Genomic DNA, 17775 nt, shown 5'->3' on the forward strand with positions numbered 1-17775 from the left:
TGTGATATCCATCATGCTTTTCAGGCATTGGAATGCGACTTTGTCAGCATGCATCTACACGAGTGGATAGATCTCATCTTTGGCTACAAGCAGCAAGGCAAGGAAGCCGCCGAGGCCCACAACGTCTTCCACCATCTCTTCTACGAGGGCAACGTCGATATCTACAGCATCGACGATCCGCTCAAGAAGAACGCCACCATCGGGTTCATCAATAACTTTGGACAGATACCGAAACAGGTAGGTATTGTTTTAGGAAAGTCTGTTTTAAAAGAACTGTGATGGACACGTTGAGGTCCTCAAAAAATAGAAATTGATTGTTAAAGTGATTTCGGCACTAGTGCTTGGCATAAAGGGACATGGAAGTTTGGGAACCGACAGGGACGCTCATTGTCGCCAAATATTTGATAAAAGTTGTGTTTCTGGTAAGCTCATTGGTTGAGAGGGTCATCCTCTGAGTTGGTAAGCAAGACATCATGGGTTCGAGTCCCATCCGAGCAAGTCTCTTAACTTGTTTTTACAGACTCAAGTAAATACCTAACATACGATGCAAATATATACTTCATGCAATTTTCACAGATTAGATTTCTGTTCTTTGTAGGTGGTCACAACAATTTCAAAATGACAATTGCCACAGACATGCTTCTCTTTACGTCTGCTAATTTTTTGGGTTTACTTTTCATCTGGACTCCAGTTGTTCAAGAGGCCGCATCCCCAGAAGAAAGTGAGCAACAAGATTGGCGATTCCAGCGGCAATGTCATTCCCATCCGGCGATTGTTCTTCAACAACCTGGACACGCTCAGACCATCACTGCAGCCTCTCAAAGGTAGGCCTCGCTCAAGATTTAACAAAGAAAATTGACGATTCCTTGGAATCAATTTCACGGAGCTGCTAAGCAAAGAATGGAACAGTGTGCATTGACCAATTAGATCACAACTTTTCGTCATGTGACCACAGTAGCTCAGTCAAATATGGTCACAAGAACTGTGAGAAATGTACACAAACCAATGGTGGGTCAATCGAGAAAGGTCCATATGCTCAGCACAGAAAGACCATGCTAAGTGGAAACGGATTACCAGCTAAATTTCATATGATGCACATTGGCATTCACTGGTTCTCCGCTGACTTTTGCGTGACACATAAATCTGGTAAATGATATTGTCTGGCCCGTATTTGCTTTCCCCTTTGCAGAATTGAAGGGTCCTGTCGGCCAAATCATCCCCTCGGATCGTATCTTGCTGGCTGTAGAGCAGAACAAGGTCCTCATTCCGCCCGTTTACAATCGCTTCCTGGCTTTCGGTTACGCCGACCTCAGTCTGCGTATTGGCAGTTACGACTCAGACAAGGCAACCACGGTGTTTGAGGGGACGCAGAGTGGGCAGATACTGTGTGCTGCCTGCCCGAATACCAGAATGGTTATCACTGGAGGGGCTAGTACGGTATGTGATGGTGTTATTATCAAGTCCTCACAAGTCGGCACAAGTCCTCAGAATTCTGGCAAGTCAAAAAAAGTTTCCACAAGTCCTGGAAAGTTCTCACAAGGCCCTTCATGTCCTCACATGTCTTTGTAAGTCCTCAAAAATCCCCATAAGTCCTCACAAGTCTTCACAAGTCCTCACAAGTCCTCACAAGTCATCAAAAGTCCTCACAAGTCCTCACAAGCCCCCAGAATCTCAACAAGTCCCCCAAGCTCTAAAAAGTCCTCACAGGTCTTCGCAAGTCACCACAAGTCCTCACATTTCATAAGTCCTCATTATTCCCAACAAGTCCTCACAAGTCTTTGCACAAATTGAAGAGATTCATTCTGTTTTTTTTTTGTTTCAGGTGGTGCATGTATGGCAGCTGGAGATGCGAAAGGAGCGAACAAAGCAGCTGTACCTAAAACAGGTGGGACATGCAACAATTCCTGGAAAACAATTTTCAGTAAAACACTCCCCCATCCCCATTTTCCTCCAAGTAAAACACTCACCAATTTCTGAAGAGCCTTGCATTTTTGTGATTTTCTCAGGCCCTGTACGGCCACAACGATGCCGTCACCTGCCTAGCGGTCTCAACGGCATACAACATCATCGTCAGCGGCTCCAAGGACCAAACCTGTCTCATCTGGGATCTCAATCGGCTCATGTTTGTCAGGCAGCTACGGGATCTCGGAGCGCCGGTGTCTGCCGTCGCAATCAACAACCTCACCGTAAGAACAGTGACAGATGCTGTCCAGCTCCCCCTCCTCCCTTTTTTTTGGTTGTTGAATTTTCAAAGTTAGAAAATAATTCAAGTAATTCATTGCCTCCACCATGTTCCCAAATTTTGCCTTTTGCGGGCGTTAGAATTCCCTCCAAAACTCCTCCAGGCCTAATTGATGGATTGTCCATGGCTTTTTAACACCTCTACAGGGCGACATAGCCACCTGCGCGGGTGCATTCCTGTACCTCTGGAGCATCAACGGTGACCCGGTGGCTAGCGTCAATACATCGACGGGACGAGACCAGAGGATACTCTGCTGTGCCATATCGGAGGTAAGCACCCATAATGCCAGATATTGGTGTCTATCTTCTATTCAAAACAAAACACGTGGTGCGAACATTCAGAAGGGTTTTTGGTGTGGAGTCTATGAGAATCTGGTTAAAATCAGCTTTTGAAAGATGCAGATTTCAGACTTAAATTGATAAACACTCTAAGATCGCAATTTGCTTGGTGTATATCCTACATTTTTAGGATGCCTTCATTGTATTTTTTTGACGTTCAAGGCAAGTCTTCTTAATGTTATTGTTGTTTTTTTTCTTGGTTTCTCTGACAGTTGGTTGAGTGGAACCCTCTTAATGTCATCATGACAGGTTCCAGTGATGGCGTTGTCAGGGTAATTATACACGATTCATCTTCTTAATATCTGATATGTTTTTTTTTAAAGATTATACGCAGCAGGCAAGGGAAATAATGCTGTCCTTAAAGACAGAGTGAAATCATTTTAAACTTAAGATGCTTTAGAAGGTTAAGCAAAAATGTCAAGGGAAACTACAACCGTTTTTATGAAAGCCTATGTCCAAAGTTGAATGATTAAACAATTGATTGATTGCTTGACTGATTACTCCCTTGCTTGGTTGATTGACTGGTAGATGTGGAGTGTCGAGTACGTACAGGTCCCTGACGTCTCCAACTCCAAGAGGTCCTCGACCTCAAACATCCCGCAAGCAGTCGAAGCGTTGGCCCCCAAGGTCAAAGACGAAGACTGCACCTCCGAGAGCCAATCAGAGGACAGCCAAAGCGTCAACAGTGCCCTCATTGACGACAGCGAGGTCTCCACCCCGACCAAGGACAGCGTGGATAAAGTCATGTCGGACTCGAGCCCGGATGACCTGAGTGAGGGCGCCCCAGATTATGGGACCTTGAAAGCCAATCGGAACTCTAAGATCAGCTTGGAAGAGAGTCGGGACTATACCTCCCGGCCCACGCCCCCTTCCAGCCTCCCAGTGGACGGGAACTATGTGGATAACCAGCAGGGGCCGGGGATAACGTTAACCCAGCCTGGTGACCTCCCGACGACCACGCCTGATACCCTAGACTCCAGCAGTGACCAGACCAGCTTCACCACCGCTGATGACATGAGTGACATCATCAACGGTAACCAAGGGGATGACACGGATAGCATCAGCAGCCGTCATCTTGGCAACCAGGGCTTGAGGGTCGAGAACGAGGTGTCACCGCCCAGCCCCATGCAGCGGGGGGAGTACGTCATCTTGTCGGAGAGTGACTTTGACAAGTACGAAGATGAGTACAGAGAGAGGGAGAAGATGTCAGCTTCTCATAGAAATAAGCTCAAGCCAGGTAAGGCTTCAGATACTCACATTTGCAATGGCATTAACAGTGACAAGGATGGTCAGGAAGACGAAGATTAAATACTAATTCCTTACTCGAAGGCTTCAAGTGTGTTTCTTCTCTCTTTTCTAGGTTTCAAGTGGCAGAGACAGCTAGTATTCCGCAGCAAGCTGACCATGCACACTGCATTTGAGCGCAAGGACAATGCCCAGCCCGCTGCAGTCACCGCGCTGGCGATCTCACGGTAAGAGAGAGGAGTTACAGAGTGGCTTGTAAGAATCCTGGACTACTCCAGGGTCTCTAAAAATGTATGATATTCACATCAGTCCTCGAACCGGGTCTAACGGGAACTCATACCTAAGGTGGCCTGATTTAAAATACAAAATACCTCAAGATGGCTGCTGAGCACAAAGGGTCTATTCTGTTCCATCTCAATGTGGATTCTCTTCTGTCTTGACCCCCACAGAGACCACATGAAGGTGTTTGTCGGGGACGAGCGTGGCCGGGTCTTCAGCTGGTCAGTCGGTGACCCCCAGGGCAAACTGATGACTGACCATTGGGTCAAGGATGAGAGCAGTGATTCCTGCACGGCATGCGGCACCAAGTTCAGCTTAACAGAGAGGAGACACCACTGCCGGAGCTGCGGCAAACTCTTCTGCTCCAAGTAGGTGGTCAAGCCTTTTTCACCCAAGGACATCAGGACCAAGAATTTCAAACTTCTTTCCTCAAACCATGTTGTGTTTGTATACTAACTACTTTCCTGTTTTCACTTGTTTGCAGATGCAGTCGGTTTGAATCGGCCGTCCCGCGACTCCACATCAACAAGCCCGTCCGTGTCTGCCAGGCCTGCTACAACACGCTCAGGCTTCCCAAAGAACCAGACTCGCTCTTTAGACTATAAACGGACTGAAACAACAGCTGTCTCAGAATCGACACCAAATTTAGCCACGTTGAATATTTCTGCAGATGATCAGGGGTCCGATTTCATGGGACTGCTAAGCACGCAAGTTTGCTAAGCACAGAAAATATCTGCTTAGCAGATATTTTCAGCTTAACAGGTTACCGGCCAAAATGTACTCGCTGTACATTGCTGGCTACTGGTCCTCAGCAGATTATCACTTAGCACTTAAATCTGCTAAGCAGTTTGGTAAAACTTTGGCCCTGATGTTTATTTGAAGCAGGTATCTTACTATTTTACTTATATTTATCAGCGCACCAACTCGATACATGCTGATTGAGAGTGATATAGTTCTTGATGAAGCTTTGCTTCTACACTTCAGTGGTTCTGTGTTTGAACTTTTTGTAATTTATAAGGAAGAGTTGAAAAAAGGTTCTGATTGCAGAAAAAAAGAGATTTTCAGGCAGTAGATGGGGGCCAACTCACTAAGGCAAATTAAGCAAATTAAACATAATGCAAATGTTAATGATCGGAGTTATCAGTGTACTGTCATAAAGCTGTTGCAAAAAGCTCGATTCAGAAAAGATTCGAAAAGCTGTTTTGGAAAATGCCTCAGACCAGATGTTCCTACATGTTTTTGAACCATCTCCAGTTCTGCAAAGCTCACCCATTTGAAATTGCAGGCTACTTGTACTTGTGCTAAAAAAATACATCAGTGTGTCACAAGAGGGCAGTATATAAAGAGTGCGTCTGATGTTTCCGTCATGCAGCTGTAGTTTGACAAATTGCGAAATGAAGGAGTCTATTTCTTCAATCTGGGGTTCTTAAGCAGTCAATGGTACCTTACAGTCGGGTCCCTGTACATACCTTTTTGAGGTCAGCAGTGTGAACTTTGACCTCCAACCTTTAACCCCTTGACATCCACGTCAAAATGTTCATCTTTGGTATTTGTTGAAAACTTGTTAAACAAAATAATGTATGCGCAATGGCTGTATACAAAAAAAGGTGCCATGTTTGTAGAAGGGCTACGAAACTGTCCTTTTGTATATAGCTGTGTAGCAGTGGTATATATTAAAAATAAAATTGTATATATCTATTATTGTAAATATGAATAGTAAGAAATATGAAAGTTTCATGCAAAAAAAAAAGACCAATGTAAGCGTTCCGTCGGTTCTTGCCAAACGAGGAAGTACGGTTCCTCTGGGTTATACATATATGCGAGCTGTAAAATAATTGGTTGTGATTGGTGGACACCGGGTCACATGGTTTCTGGTCCCTGTGATGCGAATGTCTTGCAATATAACAAGTTTAATTGAAAACAAAGAGTATTGCTGGCAAAATTGTGCGAAATTGTTGTGTCGGTTTTGAAGATTTTACGCCAAAAGTTTGGTGCAAATGAAGGTGGTTTCCTTATCAGGCTTTCAATTTCATGTCGGTTCCCAAGTTCGGAGATACCCAGATATTTATCCTCTTTTTAGGAAAGCCCCTAGATATGTTGAGAGATTCCAGCCTGTAATCTTATATTTTGGGCAGAATGTTTATATCAATATAACGTCAATAGTAATTTGAAAACCAAGTTATACTTTTGTATAACTTTGATTATATGGCTTGTTGTTCGTCACTGCAAGTATACAAACGTGACCAATATATTATGAGGTGCAGCTTTTTAAAAATATACCACGATCAGAATATCACATAGTTGTCACCCATGTGTAAAGCATACTCTCTGAATAACAGAGAAAGTGTTATAAACCACCATTATGGCGCCCTCATCTGGCAGAGATGAACCAGTGTACAGTACTGCTAAATATTCATGTGCAATGTTACTTAATGGTATGGTAATCAAGTGATTAATATTCATGTATGCAAAGATGTATATTATTCCCTTCTATAGATTTTTGTTTTGGATTTTTTGACTTTATTTCATTTTATACTGGCTGAAATGGGTTATCAGAGTCGGTATCAAATAACTGTAAAAAAAAAAAAATATTAGCAAATTATTGCTTAAAAAAGATTGATACGAAAGGCCACACTGGATCGTGCAAACTTTGAGAAAGAGAAAAGAAAACGTTAAGTGTGGTGATTTGATATTCTTTATTTTGCTTTCAAATTTTTCAAGGTAACAATTTGAATATTATTTTTGTGAGATTGAGTATTTTACAAAAGTGAAGTTAGCATGTACATATCAGTTCAAGTACAAAACAAATTAAGCTGTAAAGAAAGTGTCGTTTGTCATAAAGAATTATTGAGTAGAATTTTGAATCAAGGATAACTAATTCCCTTCCAGAGTATTTCCAATAATCTACCTTAAAGAAAATCTGTGACTGTAAGGTTATACTTTTCCTAGTATTATTCTATGCATAGCACAGTTATTTGTTTAATATTTGCACCACAGAAACGCACAGAGAAATGAACAAATAATCCGTTGATATTACTTATCAAAACAAATTGATTTCCATTACAAACATACCATCTTTTTTGACATTTTTTTTTTGACGTGGTTACCTATTTTATATCCTAACGTTAAGTTTTCATGATTGTAAGCATTGCCAATATACATCATTCCGTTTCCAATTACTGTAGAATTACTTCAAAGTTGGTACTAGGTTAGATCTATGGTCAGTAATACCGCAAGTATTTGAGGTGAATATGTAAGGGTTTTTTTTTTCAGGGAAAATATAAACATTGTTTACTTGTATTGGAGGGGAGGGGTGTGTGGATGGTAACGCTTCGTTGCAATTATCTTCAGGCATTCCTAACTTATTGTTGAGGAGTTTTGCTGAGTGGTTTTTTACTTTGTGAGCATCTGAAGGACACAATCAAGAAACCTCAGTGGTCTAATGGTTTCGACACCTGTTCAAATAAGCAGGGGGTTGTGGGTTCGATTCCCGCCTGAGTTCTCTTGCAATGTTGTATTCAGCAGATGCTCACGGACCACAGAGTCATTACCTAAACACAAAAACAAAACAGGATTAGGACACTACTTTTGAGACACTTTCTAAGGATCTCAAAAGTAGACTGGCTTCAAAAATGCGGACTCAAAAAGATCCCTCAGATAGTTAAGTGAAGTTTAGTTTGGAATGTATACGATCTAAAAGGGGCATTTCGTTTTGGATAATAGACAGATTTAAGGAACAAAATATACATGAAAGGTCACAAGTCAATCAAATATGGAACTGACGCATGCGATCTTGGGCTATACCTCTGCAGCCCGTTCCTTCCCATTTTTGTTATGGTCACAGAAGTATATATATATATATTTTTTCCCCATTTTCTTAATAGTCGCAAAAGTATACCACATTTAACCAAAACGTTACTAAACTGTGTTGTATACTATACAAGGTGCAGTGTAAGAAAAAAGTTGCAAACTTGTACATTAGTTACCCGTTAAATTAACGACCTCTGTAAATACTTTCTCCAGGATGACTGAAGAAAACCTTGTATTGTTGAGTCGATGTTATTGTATCGTGCTACAGTGTCTAGGTACATGTATTGCAGAAACTGGCCAACGTTCATTATATTAATAAAACTGAGAAAAATAATGAAATTATTGTGTGGTTTTTCACCCATCAAGTAAGATATAATGAACTTTTAAACACAGACATAATATTTACTACATTAAAATACTGCAAGAATGCATAATTGCTGCTATAAGCAAATAAGGAATAACATGCATGTTTTCATTTTGTATGAATTTTGTATTTAATGCAATATTCATTTTGTTGATTAGTGAAGGAAAAACATATATTTCATTTTTTAAATTTGATTTCTGCCGTACAACACTAAGTAGGCAAAACTAAATTAAGCATAAATAACTGCCTATCACGGTATCAATGTTTCGTCGTCTAGCGCAACGAGTCAACAACCGACTTAGACAAGTCAATGCTTCTTTTTTCCTTACAACTCCCCCTCATTTCGATCATCTTGGGCGGCAGAGGGCGTCAACTCGATGGTCTCCACGTGCGTTCGGCAGCATAGCATCACCACGGCGTAGTCTCGGAACCGCTTGATGAGCACGACGAACATGAGCGGATTCAGAAACTGCGAACATTTTGCCGCGAAAGGCGCCAGTGTGGCCAGCCAGAGGGGAATGCTTTGGGGGTCGCCGAGCGCCCCCCAGAGGCAGACGATAGCGAAGGGTGACCAGGTCAGGATGAAAATGACGATCAGAACCACGCCCAGCTGCGAAAAGGTATCGAGAATAAGGCTGCATCCGAATCAGTTGTCTAGAGCTAGGTCTAGGTCTGTGCCCATTGAAAATACGCGGAGACGCGCTGACAATAGACGTAGCCGTAGCTCTGGAAGCCCGTTTCGGACACGGCCTTAATCAATCAAAGGCCGCCATTTTTTAGTAATGATACTTTTGGAGTACACACAGATCTAGATGTGAGTACCAGCTTAGAGCAAGTTCGGACGAGGACTAGTGGTTGATTTGTGACGTAACTGACGCCTGCGCACTAACAGCAACGCGCGAGCGCTCTAGTCCCAAAACGTCTTGGTCCTGGTTCCCTGTTGTGCAGTATGATGTGTGCTGCTGTTAACCAGCGATGAAACCGTACCACAATACTCCTGTCGACTAGAGTATAAAATAGTTAACCATCCTGCGTCGCAGTGTTAAGTTAATCGAACTGTAGTCCTCGCTCGAACTTGCCTTTATATTGTATGTGACGATTATGACATCACGATGACGTACCTGTGTAACTTGCTTCTGATTGGCCCAGTCCGAGTTGACGGGGCTGAGGTTGTCCCTACTGCCGATGTTTTGTACTTGCTGTCGCATGACGAGTACCGTGTGAGTGCGTCCAAAACAAAACACCATCGTGACAATGGGTAAGACGAAGCAAACCTAGAACATACAGGGGAAAATAACACCCATGTAAAACTGTGAAGCAGGCATTCTAGCAAAATAATATTTGCTTCATCATCATGTAGATAATTGTCACTGACACTATAATGTTGACAAATACAAAAATATCCATGAAGCAGATGTTATATAGTCGTGTTCCCTAACGTGGCGCACTTCGAAGCTTACCCAAATTTCCTCGTATAGTGTTGCCAAACCTCTTTGTTGACAAACCTCAAATTCATGCAGTAAAATACTAGTACTTTTACCTTATTAATGCTTGTTATTTAACCTCTGTGAACAATTTCAGTTTTATAAAATTTAATCCGAAATTCAAAAACGGTGGCGTCCGGAAATTGGGCACAAATTGGCGGAGTGTTCCTAACGTGGCGCACTTGAATAAATCTCGGAAAATTCCAGATTAACATTTAAGAATTTCTTGAAACTTGATAAATTCTGATAAATAATTATTATCTCTACTTACATACCCAGCCAGATGTTTGTCAGAATTTTTTTTTTTTCGGGGCATTTTCAAAGGGTTCACTTTGCACTTGAAATAAAATAGGAAAATCACGCCAAAATAATTTTTTCTTGTAACTTTGTTACGGGTAAATAAACTCGCGATTTATGAACAGGAGAGTTTAGAACTTGATGAAATTGCACTTTCTGTAAAATTTCAGTTAAAACTTTTGCTCTAGGTAGGCGCTACAGGCGAAAAATCAAAGTGCGCCACGTTGGGGGCCGCGCCACGTTAGGGTACATCAACAATACTGTCTCAATAGAGTTTCCCTGGTATCCGCTTCTACGGTCAGATTTGCAGTTTTGCATAGTGGACCGGTAAACGTTAGGGAATTGCGATAGCACCATAGATAAATGCCTCTTTCTAGTGATAAAATGGTTGCTCATTCGGTGTTTGTTTGCACTCACCACGCTGGCAGCACCTGAAACTTATTCAGTCCTTACTGTTGCGCAGTTTCCTCAATTATGTTACTTTGTGTTGCTGTTGTTGTTGTTGCTTCTACTATTTGTTTGTTTGTTGACTCACCATGAACAGGGAAAAGAGATAAGAGATGTACGGCGCATCTGCCCTCGTCCAATCCACGGAGCAGCCGCTGGTGCCGACCTCATCGTAATGGGCCCAGCCGAAGATGGGCATGATCGCCCAGAAAACGGCGTTCAGGTAGGCGGCCATCGACATGTAGGTGTAGTGGGAGTGGGTAAGGCTTGATGCTGAAGATGAAAATGCTCCGTTTAATATTAATAAGCATTAAATCGCCAGTATATAATAATTATTGTGCCTTTTTAAATAAAGTTTACACTCGCTTTAATAATTCATAGTTATTAATCCTGCCCCTCAGGCTCGTAAAGTACCCCCCCCCTAAAAAAAAGCGGGACTTTCTCATTTCTCTTGTGAGTATAAAATTCAATAGAACCCTATATGCGCCACTGCCATAATCATAATTGTTAATGTTGGTATAATGATTATTACTACCTGTCACGTCACAAGAGGAATGTAAAGCAGTAACTCCCCATGTGGACTTGCTAAACTACTTTCTTTTCGGAAAGTTATGTAACATTCTACTTTATCGCAACTGTCAGAGCACATGCCTAATTAAATTTAGCATCAATTAGCATATGAGATTTGGAGTTTTACGTAGTGAAGGTAGCAATAAGATTAGGATTTAGATTAGCACCATGTGTGACAAATCCCTTTTTGTGAGTTTGTGAGGTTGGGTCTTTTGAGAACCTCACAAACTCACAAAAGAGATTGTCAAATGGCGCTTTACCCTAAATCTTTAACTTATTAAAATTACATGCAAGTTCGAATATCACTCGGATTATCCATTGCAAGCGCAAACGACTGTTAATTCTAAGCATTCTCATTGTCTTGCCGTAGTCTGCTGTGCGTGTAGCATTGGATTTCTATAGCAACAAAATGTCAGTCTGCCACAATTCCTCACGAACTCCAACACGGAAAGTATACGCCATTGGCGTCAGTATTGACACAGACGTAGATATCCATAGTAAGATAACATGGAAACAAATGGTTTCATGGAAAAATTACTCCAAATTTACCCAGGCTTGGTCGGCAGATGACAATGTATCGGTCGATACTGAGACAGGCAAGGAGGCCTATAACCGCCAGCCCGAAGAACATGCTGGCGAAGCCGTAGAATTTACATCCAGCCGAGTCGAAGAGCCAGCTACCGGCCAGCATAGAGGCAGCAGAGAAGGGGATGCAAAAACACATACCTAAAGGTAATACATAGTAAAAGCTATAATGAGAAAATCCAATCTTTGAATCATCGTTCTGATCTTAAATATATTCGTTATATTTTTTTTCAATCTATACAAAGATACAATATTACATTAACAATACAAAACATAAATAAATTGTTAAGAAATAACTAACAATTTACCGCATTGGTAATAGTTAGCAATGGCAAAAATCACTCTTCTTAGTTTGATGTACGGGCATGAACAGAACCCCAAAAATCATGTACATGTATATAAAATAAAATTACATAAATGTATAAAATAATATTAAAAAAAAAACACATTATGCACACAACAAGATGATTACTCTGTTTTCAAGAATTGCTTCCGCAATTCATTCATACAGGCACACACTTCTTTTTGTTTGTTAGAAATTCGTGAATCGTGAATTATTGACAGATTGCAATCTATTTTGTCAGACTTCTCTCGAACCTGGAATAAAAGCGTGAGAATGAAGCAAAACGAATCAAAATTCTACCATTTCGATGGAAATTGCATAATACTGAAAGTGCATGCTCAGACGATTAACGTTCTTATTGTTGCTGCTGCTTCTTCTTATTAACCAGCCTGTCTGCGCCATGTTTCCATTAAGCACCGCAATCTGTCAATTTAATCTACATTGTCCTCTGGGGAAACGAATCTTGCTTTCCCATCACTGGCTGGTTTCGTCCCCGCATTATCTTTCCCTCATATCAATTTCACAGTTGTCTTGCACTGCATCATTGTTTTACACCCTGTGGCCTTGCAATCGTTGATAGTGTTGAAAAGAGTGATGATGCAAAGAGGCTGCGAGTTATTTTTTTAACTTGAATTTTCAGTACTATATATGACCATTAAAGAATCACCTACAAACTGAACAGAAAACCCCGAAACGTGGAAGAAAATGGACTGTCGCGTAAAATAAAGTCAATCCAAAACATTCCACAGATTTACTGGGTACAAAACGTTACCAAATGTGTATTATTTAAAATATTTCATAAAATGTAGTACGTAAAATGGTATCTTACCTAAGTTGGCTATCAGGAGAGAGATGAAAATGATGTTGCTAGGAGTCTGCAGTTGTTTGAACTTCCAGAACATGTACAAAATGACGGAGTTACCAAAAATACCAACCAGGACTGGAAATAACGGATGATAACGGAAATGTCAGTTATCGCGGAGGTTAGTTATCGCGTTACAGGTCGGGGTTGGGTGGGATAAACTCTCAAACCAAATATAGACCTGAACTTTTTCGGCTCGATTTTCGAAAACCGTGAGGGTAATCCAACCCTTGGTGGCAATTAATGTGCACGTTGTATGTTTCGCTCTTTTCACCCTTCCGCCATGGGCATGCAGAGCCTTGATCTGGCAACTTTACACAATAGCCTAAATATAGCCGGTTCAGTGATTCCCGTGTCGGGGTTCAGATCACTGAACCGGCTATTTTTATTGTGTAAAGTTTTGCCAGATCCAGGCTCTTCATGCCCAATGGCGGAGCGTGAAAAGAGCAAATTATAGGGGGAATCGGGAACAGTAACATTCATATTTTACACCGGCAGGGAACACCTAAATCTAACTACGTCACTCGTGGATTCTATTGTGTTTATGTCATCACCAGTGGCGTAGCCACCGGGGGGGCGTGGGGGGGGGCGACCGCCCCCCATGAAACCTTGTCGCCCCCCCCCCCCCCCCCCAGTCGCCACCCCCCACTGAGATTTTGAGTTTCTAAAAAAATTATCATTGATCTACATGACGCCATGAGCCCTATTATGTACTACAATGTATCTTTTGCTTAGAAAATATTGGTTAAAGTGGTAAGAAATTGCCTCAGATCACACCACAGAGCATCGAAATCCAATTTTTTTCGGGGCCCTTAAGCGGGCCCCGAACCCCACGCCAATAGCTCAGAATACCGATAGCTGATTCAATGTCTCCAACCTCGAAAACGATGTTCAAATAATTATCATTTGCCAAGAAAATATTTGTTAAAGCATGGAGGAAAGTCGTAAGAAATTGCTTCAAATCACACCACAGAACATCTAGAATCCAATTTTTTTCCGGGCCCTTAAGCGGGCCCCGAACCCCACGCCGTAAGGGCTTCGCGCTTCGCGCTTGCATCAGTTATGATCAAGGTATGCCCCCCCCCACTTTTGAGAAGCGATTGACGCCCCTGCTTGACGCCCCCCATGAAATGTTCCAGCCCCCCCAGCGCCCCCCCCCCCCCCCCCCCCCCCCCCCCCCCCACTGAAACATTCCTGGCTACGCCACTGGTCATCACCAAGTTGCCCGTGCCCTTTTTCTGAATTTTTTTGCGCAAGAAATTATGAGACACCATGATACTTACACTGAATAAACATCAGACCACCCAACCCAGCCTTGGATCCTGACGTCAGACTTTCCCCGTAGCTGGGGCTGGATCCATCGCCCATGATGCCGTCAGAGTGAACGATCTGAGATGAAAGATCTGATTTTCGTTTAAATATGGAAGATATTTTGTATATTCTGTAAATTTAACCCTGCAACTTTACCTGATTTATGCGACCACTATGAAGATTTTATTTCCAAAATGCGATATACGTGCATCCATTTGAAAAAGTAAATAAATTAAAAAAAAATGCACGTTTATCAAAGTTTAAAGAACAGAAACAATATACAGCTATTTCTAAAATTTATTTATTTTTTGCTTAATTGTCTTCTTAATTTGTGTTTAGGCCTAATATAAAACACGTAGAAACCGACTGATCGCGTTTTTTACGCACTTTCCGATTTTAAGATGGTATATTGTGCTGTTGGTTATAACCAATGAATCACTGAATTTTGAATGTGAATAGCCCAAGAATTAATACCATATGCAGTTGAATCTGAAATGCGCCGAACTGATATATAAATGTGCTCATCATACATTATTGCGGTAATAAACCTCGATGCATCGCGCAGTCCCGCACAGAAAACAAAAAAGAAGAACACAATCTAATGAGATCAAATTAAAGAAAAGCCGGACTGAAAACGACGATGATGATGATTTTGCATACAAGAATACTTTAATTGATAGAGTCAAAAACAGTTTTAGCATGCATCATGATGATTTCTCGTTGCTAAAATGCATTGTCAGTTCAAACAAAGATTCACCTGTACCAATAAGAATGGAAACTGTGTCAATCATGGTGTTTGTGATAGTGTCAAAACAGTTTTATACCGTAACCAATTTCTCGATGGTGATGATCTTGACTCTATTGGTCGACTGCTCAGGTCGTTTTGACAATCTTTTTGTTTGTCTGGATGATCTAGGCGGCCGTCCTCGTGAGTGTCATGATAATATCCTGATTTCAACTTGAATGTTGTTATTTTTCTTAGTATGTATTTTGCTGTATGTTGACTTTTTGTTTTCATACATATTCATATATTGCATTTTATCCTCTCCTTTTATGGCGGTTTTGTTGGAAATAAAATAAGCGATGACTTTTTGTCTTCCCCATCAGCTGTCAGTAGTTTATTAGCAGAACTGTCAATCTTATTACGCGATATTTTATTCAGCGATTAAAGATGACGGGTTGCAAGTTGCAACTGTTCATTGGCATAAACATAATATTTGCACTGTTACCAACATTCGGAATAATAACTCACCGTATGAACTCGCTATCCAGGAACCTTCGCATGCATCGGATGAATTGTGACGGATACGCGCCGATAGTGGTCCCGTCGGGCAAATCCTGCCAGTCTGCTGTTTCCTTCGTGATATGGGAACCTAAAAAAACCCACGGCGATGTCACGTCGCGCTCCTGTCCGTCGTGATGACGTCAGATGCTCATTGCTAACGTTTGGCGCCTTTATGCAGTGTGCGTACACACACACAACATGTGGAAACCAGTTTCTATTCGTTTATTCCCATTGCCCGTGACACGCCGCGGCTATAAACCTATATCTATACTTTCTAGCTCCTTAATTTCCTATCCACAAGGCAAGCACATCTTTCCATTATTGCAGGGCTATCTGATAGACATAATATAAGATCGGTTCAGGTGCAGGCTTTTGATGAATGAAAACTAGGAAGGCCCTATACTGGAATTATCCATGTTTTAAAAATGTCGAGAGGAACTAAAAAGTAAAAGGAATACGCGAGACAATGTTGCAGATTCTTGTTGGGGAAAAAATATAAATACATCTGAACAAAAACAAGAGCTGCTTTAGCAGGACTACAATAGTGTTATTTATGATACATTATTCTGTTACGAAACATTGTCCTACTTGCTTGCATACATCGCATACCAGCAAAAAATACTCATCGTTGCTCTAAAAATAATAACTGAAAAGAGGCCTAGCACTTTCGGTTGGGTAGTACTTTTGGTGGGGAGTTGGGATCAAATGAGGACCTTTTGTTTTGAGACAACAAAACAGAGTCCTTTGTCTTGTGCTGTTACAGTAAATAACAAAACAACCGTATTACATGGTGAACAACGGTATGCTTAAAAAGATGCCTTATTCAAAATTGCGTGAATTTAATGAGTCAGTAGTGAATCATCATTATCCATAAACATTTTTTGTTTTCTCGGGAAGCCAATGGATGCCTCATTAGTGCGCGATTCTTTTTTTATCTCGAATGCAGATCATCAGTACGGATGTCAAAAGCACCTGAGGCTCGGATTGACTCTCGGAGTAGTGTTGATGAAAAGGAAATGTCAGGTAAACAAAACGGTACACGTGTAGTATCATTTGTATTTATCCCAAAAGTAACCTACCGAATAAGCTTACTTGGCTTAAAGATCGTACTAAACACCCTGTGAACTTATTCCTTCTGGCTTGCTGTAATTTAAATAAAATCAAGAAATATAGCTGATTTCCAACGATCAGTCAATTGACTGATTTAGACGAAATCGTGTTTCGTGATCAAATAGATGTGCATAATTCTTCACCGTGTTCTCGAAAGATGTAATTTGAAACTTCAACGGCCTAGGTTTTGGATTTTGAGTGGCATTATTATTGAAAACGAACAAAATACATGACAGGCAAACTATCCTATGTGCTTATAATACAAGGTCAGTTGGTTTGTAAATCTCTACACAAAATAATACATGTGCGTCGTGAACCATTGACGTTTTTTTAACCTAAACCTGGCAGTCGTGAATGGAATGTTGACCAATTTTTGTTTTTCAATCTTCTTTTTAAATAAACGTACTCGTTTAAGAATTAAGGTTTAACAATTAGGTTTTGTAGTGCCCATATGTGTCTTCCATTTTCTTTTGCAATGCATTTGCTAGTCTTGGTCTCAGACTGTATATTTTTTTATTTCCGTATTTTGCAGCCAGTCCCGTGACGTAACAAAATGCAATAGAGACGATCAAACCCAGTCTTGTCAATATTGGCACTTGGCAGCACTACCCGGGAAATTCAGAGCATATCTCACGCGCGCTGTATTCAAGCTAACGGCACGCGCGTGAGGTACGTGCTCGGAATTTCCTGGGTAGCGCTGCCAATATTGCAAAGACTGGATTTAATTCAGCTTGATAGCGACCTCGCTTGTCACGATAACCGGCTGTATAAGGGAATATAATCTACAATTTAGTCTTGAACCAAGTCTATGCATTTACATGTTATTTCACCCAACCGAAAGGTTACATGCGTGAGGTTTCTTCACATTCTCCTAATGAGGCCAGATACAATGTTTTCTGAAACATTACAGTCATCCTTAGAGATATTCATATCCTGCTTCAGAAGTAATCACTGCAGTTAACGAGAAGCAGAAACAAAATACACCTGTAATGGATTCATTAATCATGAAAAACTATTGCAGATTCGACATTAAAACTGGGAAGTTTGGGATAGGATTTTTAAGGTAAAGGTGTTGTTGAAGTCGGCCAATATGTTGGTCATTCATTTTCGGAAAACAAAAGGAAAGTATGTAGCCCTGGTTTTTTTTATGTTTCTGATGAGCACGAGCACTGGTCTATATGCAATACTTTGGTGCATCTTTAA

The 17775-nt window shown here is 41.2% G+C and overlaps 2 protein-coding genes across 6 annotated transcripts in view; one reads left to right on the top strand and one right to left on the bottom strand.

The window, feature by feature from the left end:
- LOC119732543 (WD repeat and FYVE domain-containing protein 3-like) overlaps positions 1-6693 on the top strand; it is a 58890-nt gene extending 52197 nt beyond the window's left edge. For all 3 annotated transcript variants that reach the window (XM_038206104.1, XM_038206102.1, XM_038206103.1), the window contains 11 exons: positions 25-237; positions 692-824; positions 1190-1437; positions 1823-1885; positions 2007-2186; positions 2389-2511; positions 2793-2852; positions 3109-3817; positions 3941-4052; positions 4275-4472; positions 4589-6693. In XM_038206104.1, the coding sequence (XP_038062032.1) occupies positions 25-237; positions 692-824; positions 1190-1437; positions 1823-1885; positions 2007-2186; positions 2389-2511; positions 2793-2852; positions 3109-3817; positions 3941-4052; positions 4275-4472; positions 4589-4709 (2160 nt within the window). In that variant the 3' untranslated portion in view covers positions 4710-6693. The remainder of the gene's footprint in view (positions 1-24; positions 238-691; positions 825-1189; positions 1438-1822; positions 1886-2006; positions 2187-2388; positions 2512-2792; positions 2853-3108; positions 3818-3940; positions 4053-4274; positions 4473-4588) is intronic.
- Positions 6694-6781: 88 nt separating this feature from the next.
- LOC119732547 (visual pigment-like receptor peropsin) lies at positions 6782-15975 on the bottom strand. Of its 3 annotated transcripts, none has more exons than XM_038206110.1 (7): positions 15430-15975; positions 14150-14269; positions 12834-12944; positions 11626-11802; positions 10595-10779; positions 9400-9552; positions 6782-8888 (listed from the first exon to the last, which is right to left on the bottom strand). In XM_038206110.1, exons 2-7 carry the CDS (start codon positions 14232-14234, stop codon positions 8604-8606), a joined length of 996 nt encoding a protein of 331 aa, XP_038062038.1. In that variant the 5' UTR covers positions 14235-14269; positions 15430-15975; the 3' UTR covers positions 6782-8603. The 3 variants fall into 3 exon arrangements, with proteins under 3 accessions (XP_038062038.1, XP_038062035.1, XP_038062037.1); XM_038206107.1 differs by having other exon boundaries at positions 14150-14255; positions 15430-15973; XM_038206109.1 differs by lacking the exon at positions 15430-15975 and having other exon boundaries at positions 14150-15286.
- Positions 15976-17775: the final 1800 nt, after the last annotated feature.

This window comes from Patiria miniata, unplaced genomic scaffold (genome assembly GCF_015706575.1).
Source record: "Patiria miniata isolate m_02_andy unplaced genomic scaffold, ASM1570657v1 HiC_scaffold_24, whole genome shotgun sequence".
NCBI lineage: Eukaryota > Metazoa > Echinodermata > Asteroidea > Valvatida > Asterinidae > Patiria > Patiria miniata.

Coding starts and splice junctions, on each gene's coding strand:
- LOC119732547 (XM_038206110.1), bottom strand. CDS start 14,234: ATGGGCGATGGATCCAGCCCCAGCTACGGGGAAAGTCTGACGTCAGGA. Junction 11,803..12,833: donor TCTCCTGATAGCCAACTTAG/GTAAGATACCAT, acceptor TATTACCTTTAG/GTATGTGTTTTTGCATCCCC. Junction 10,780..11,625: donor CATCTGCCGACCAAGCCTGG/GTAAATTTGGAG, acceptor TTTCATCTTCAG/CATCAAGCCTTACCCACTCC.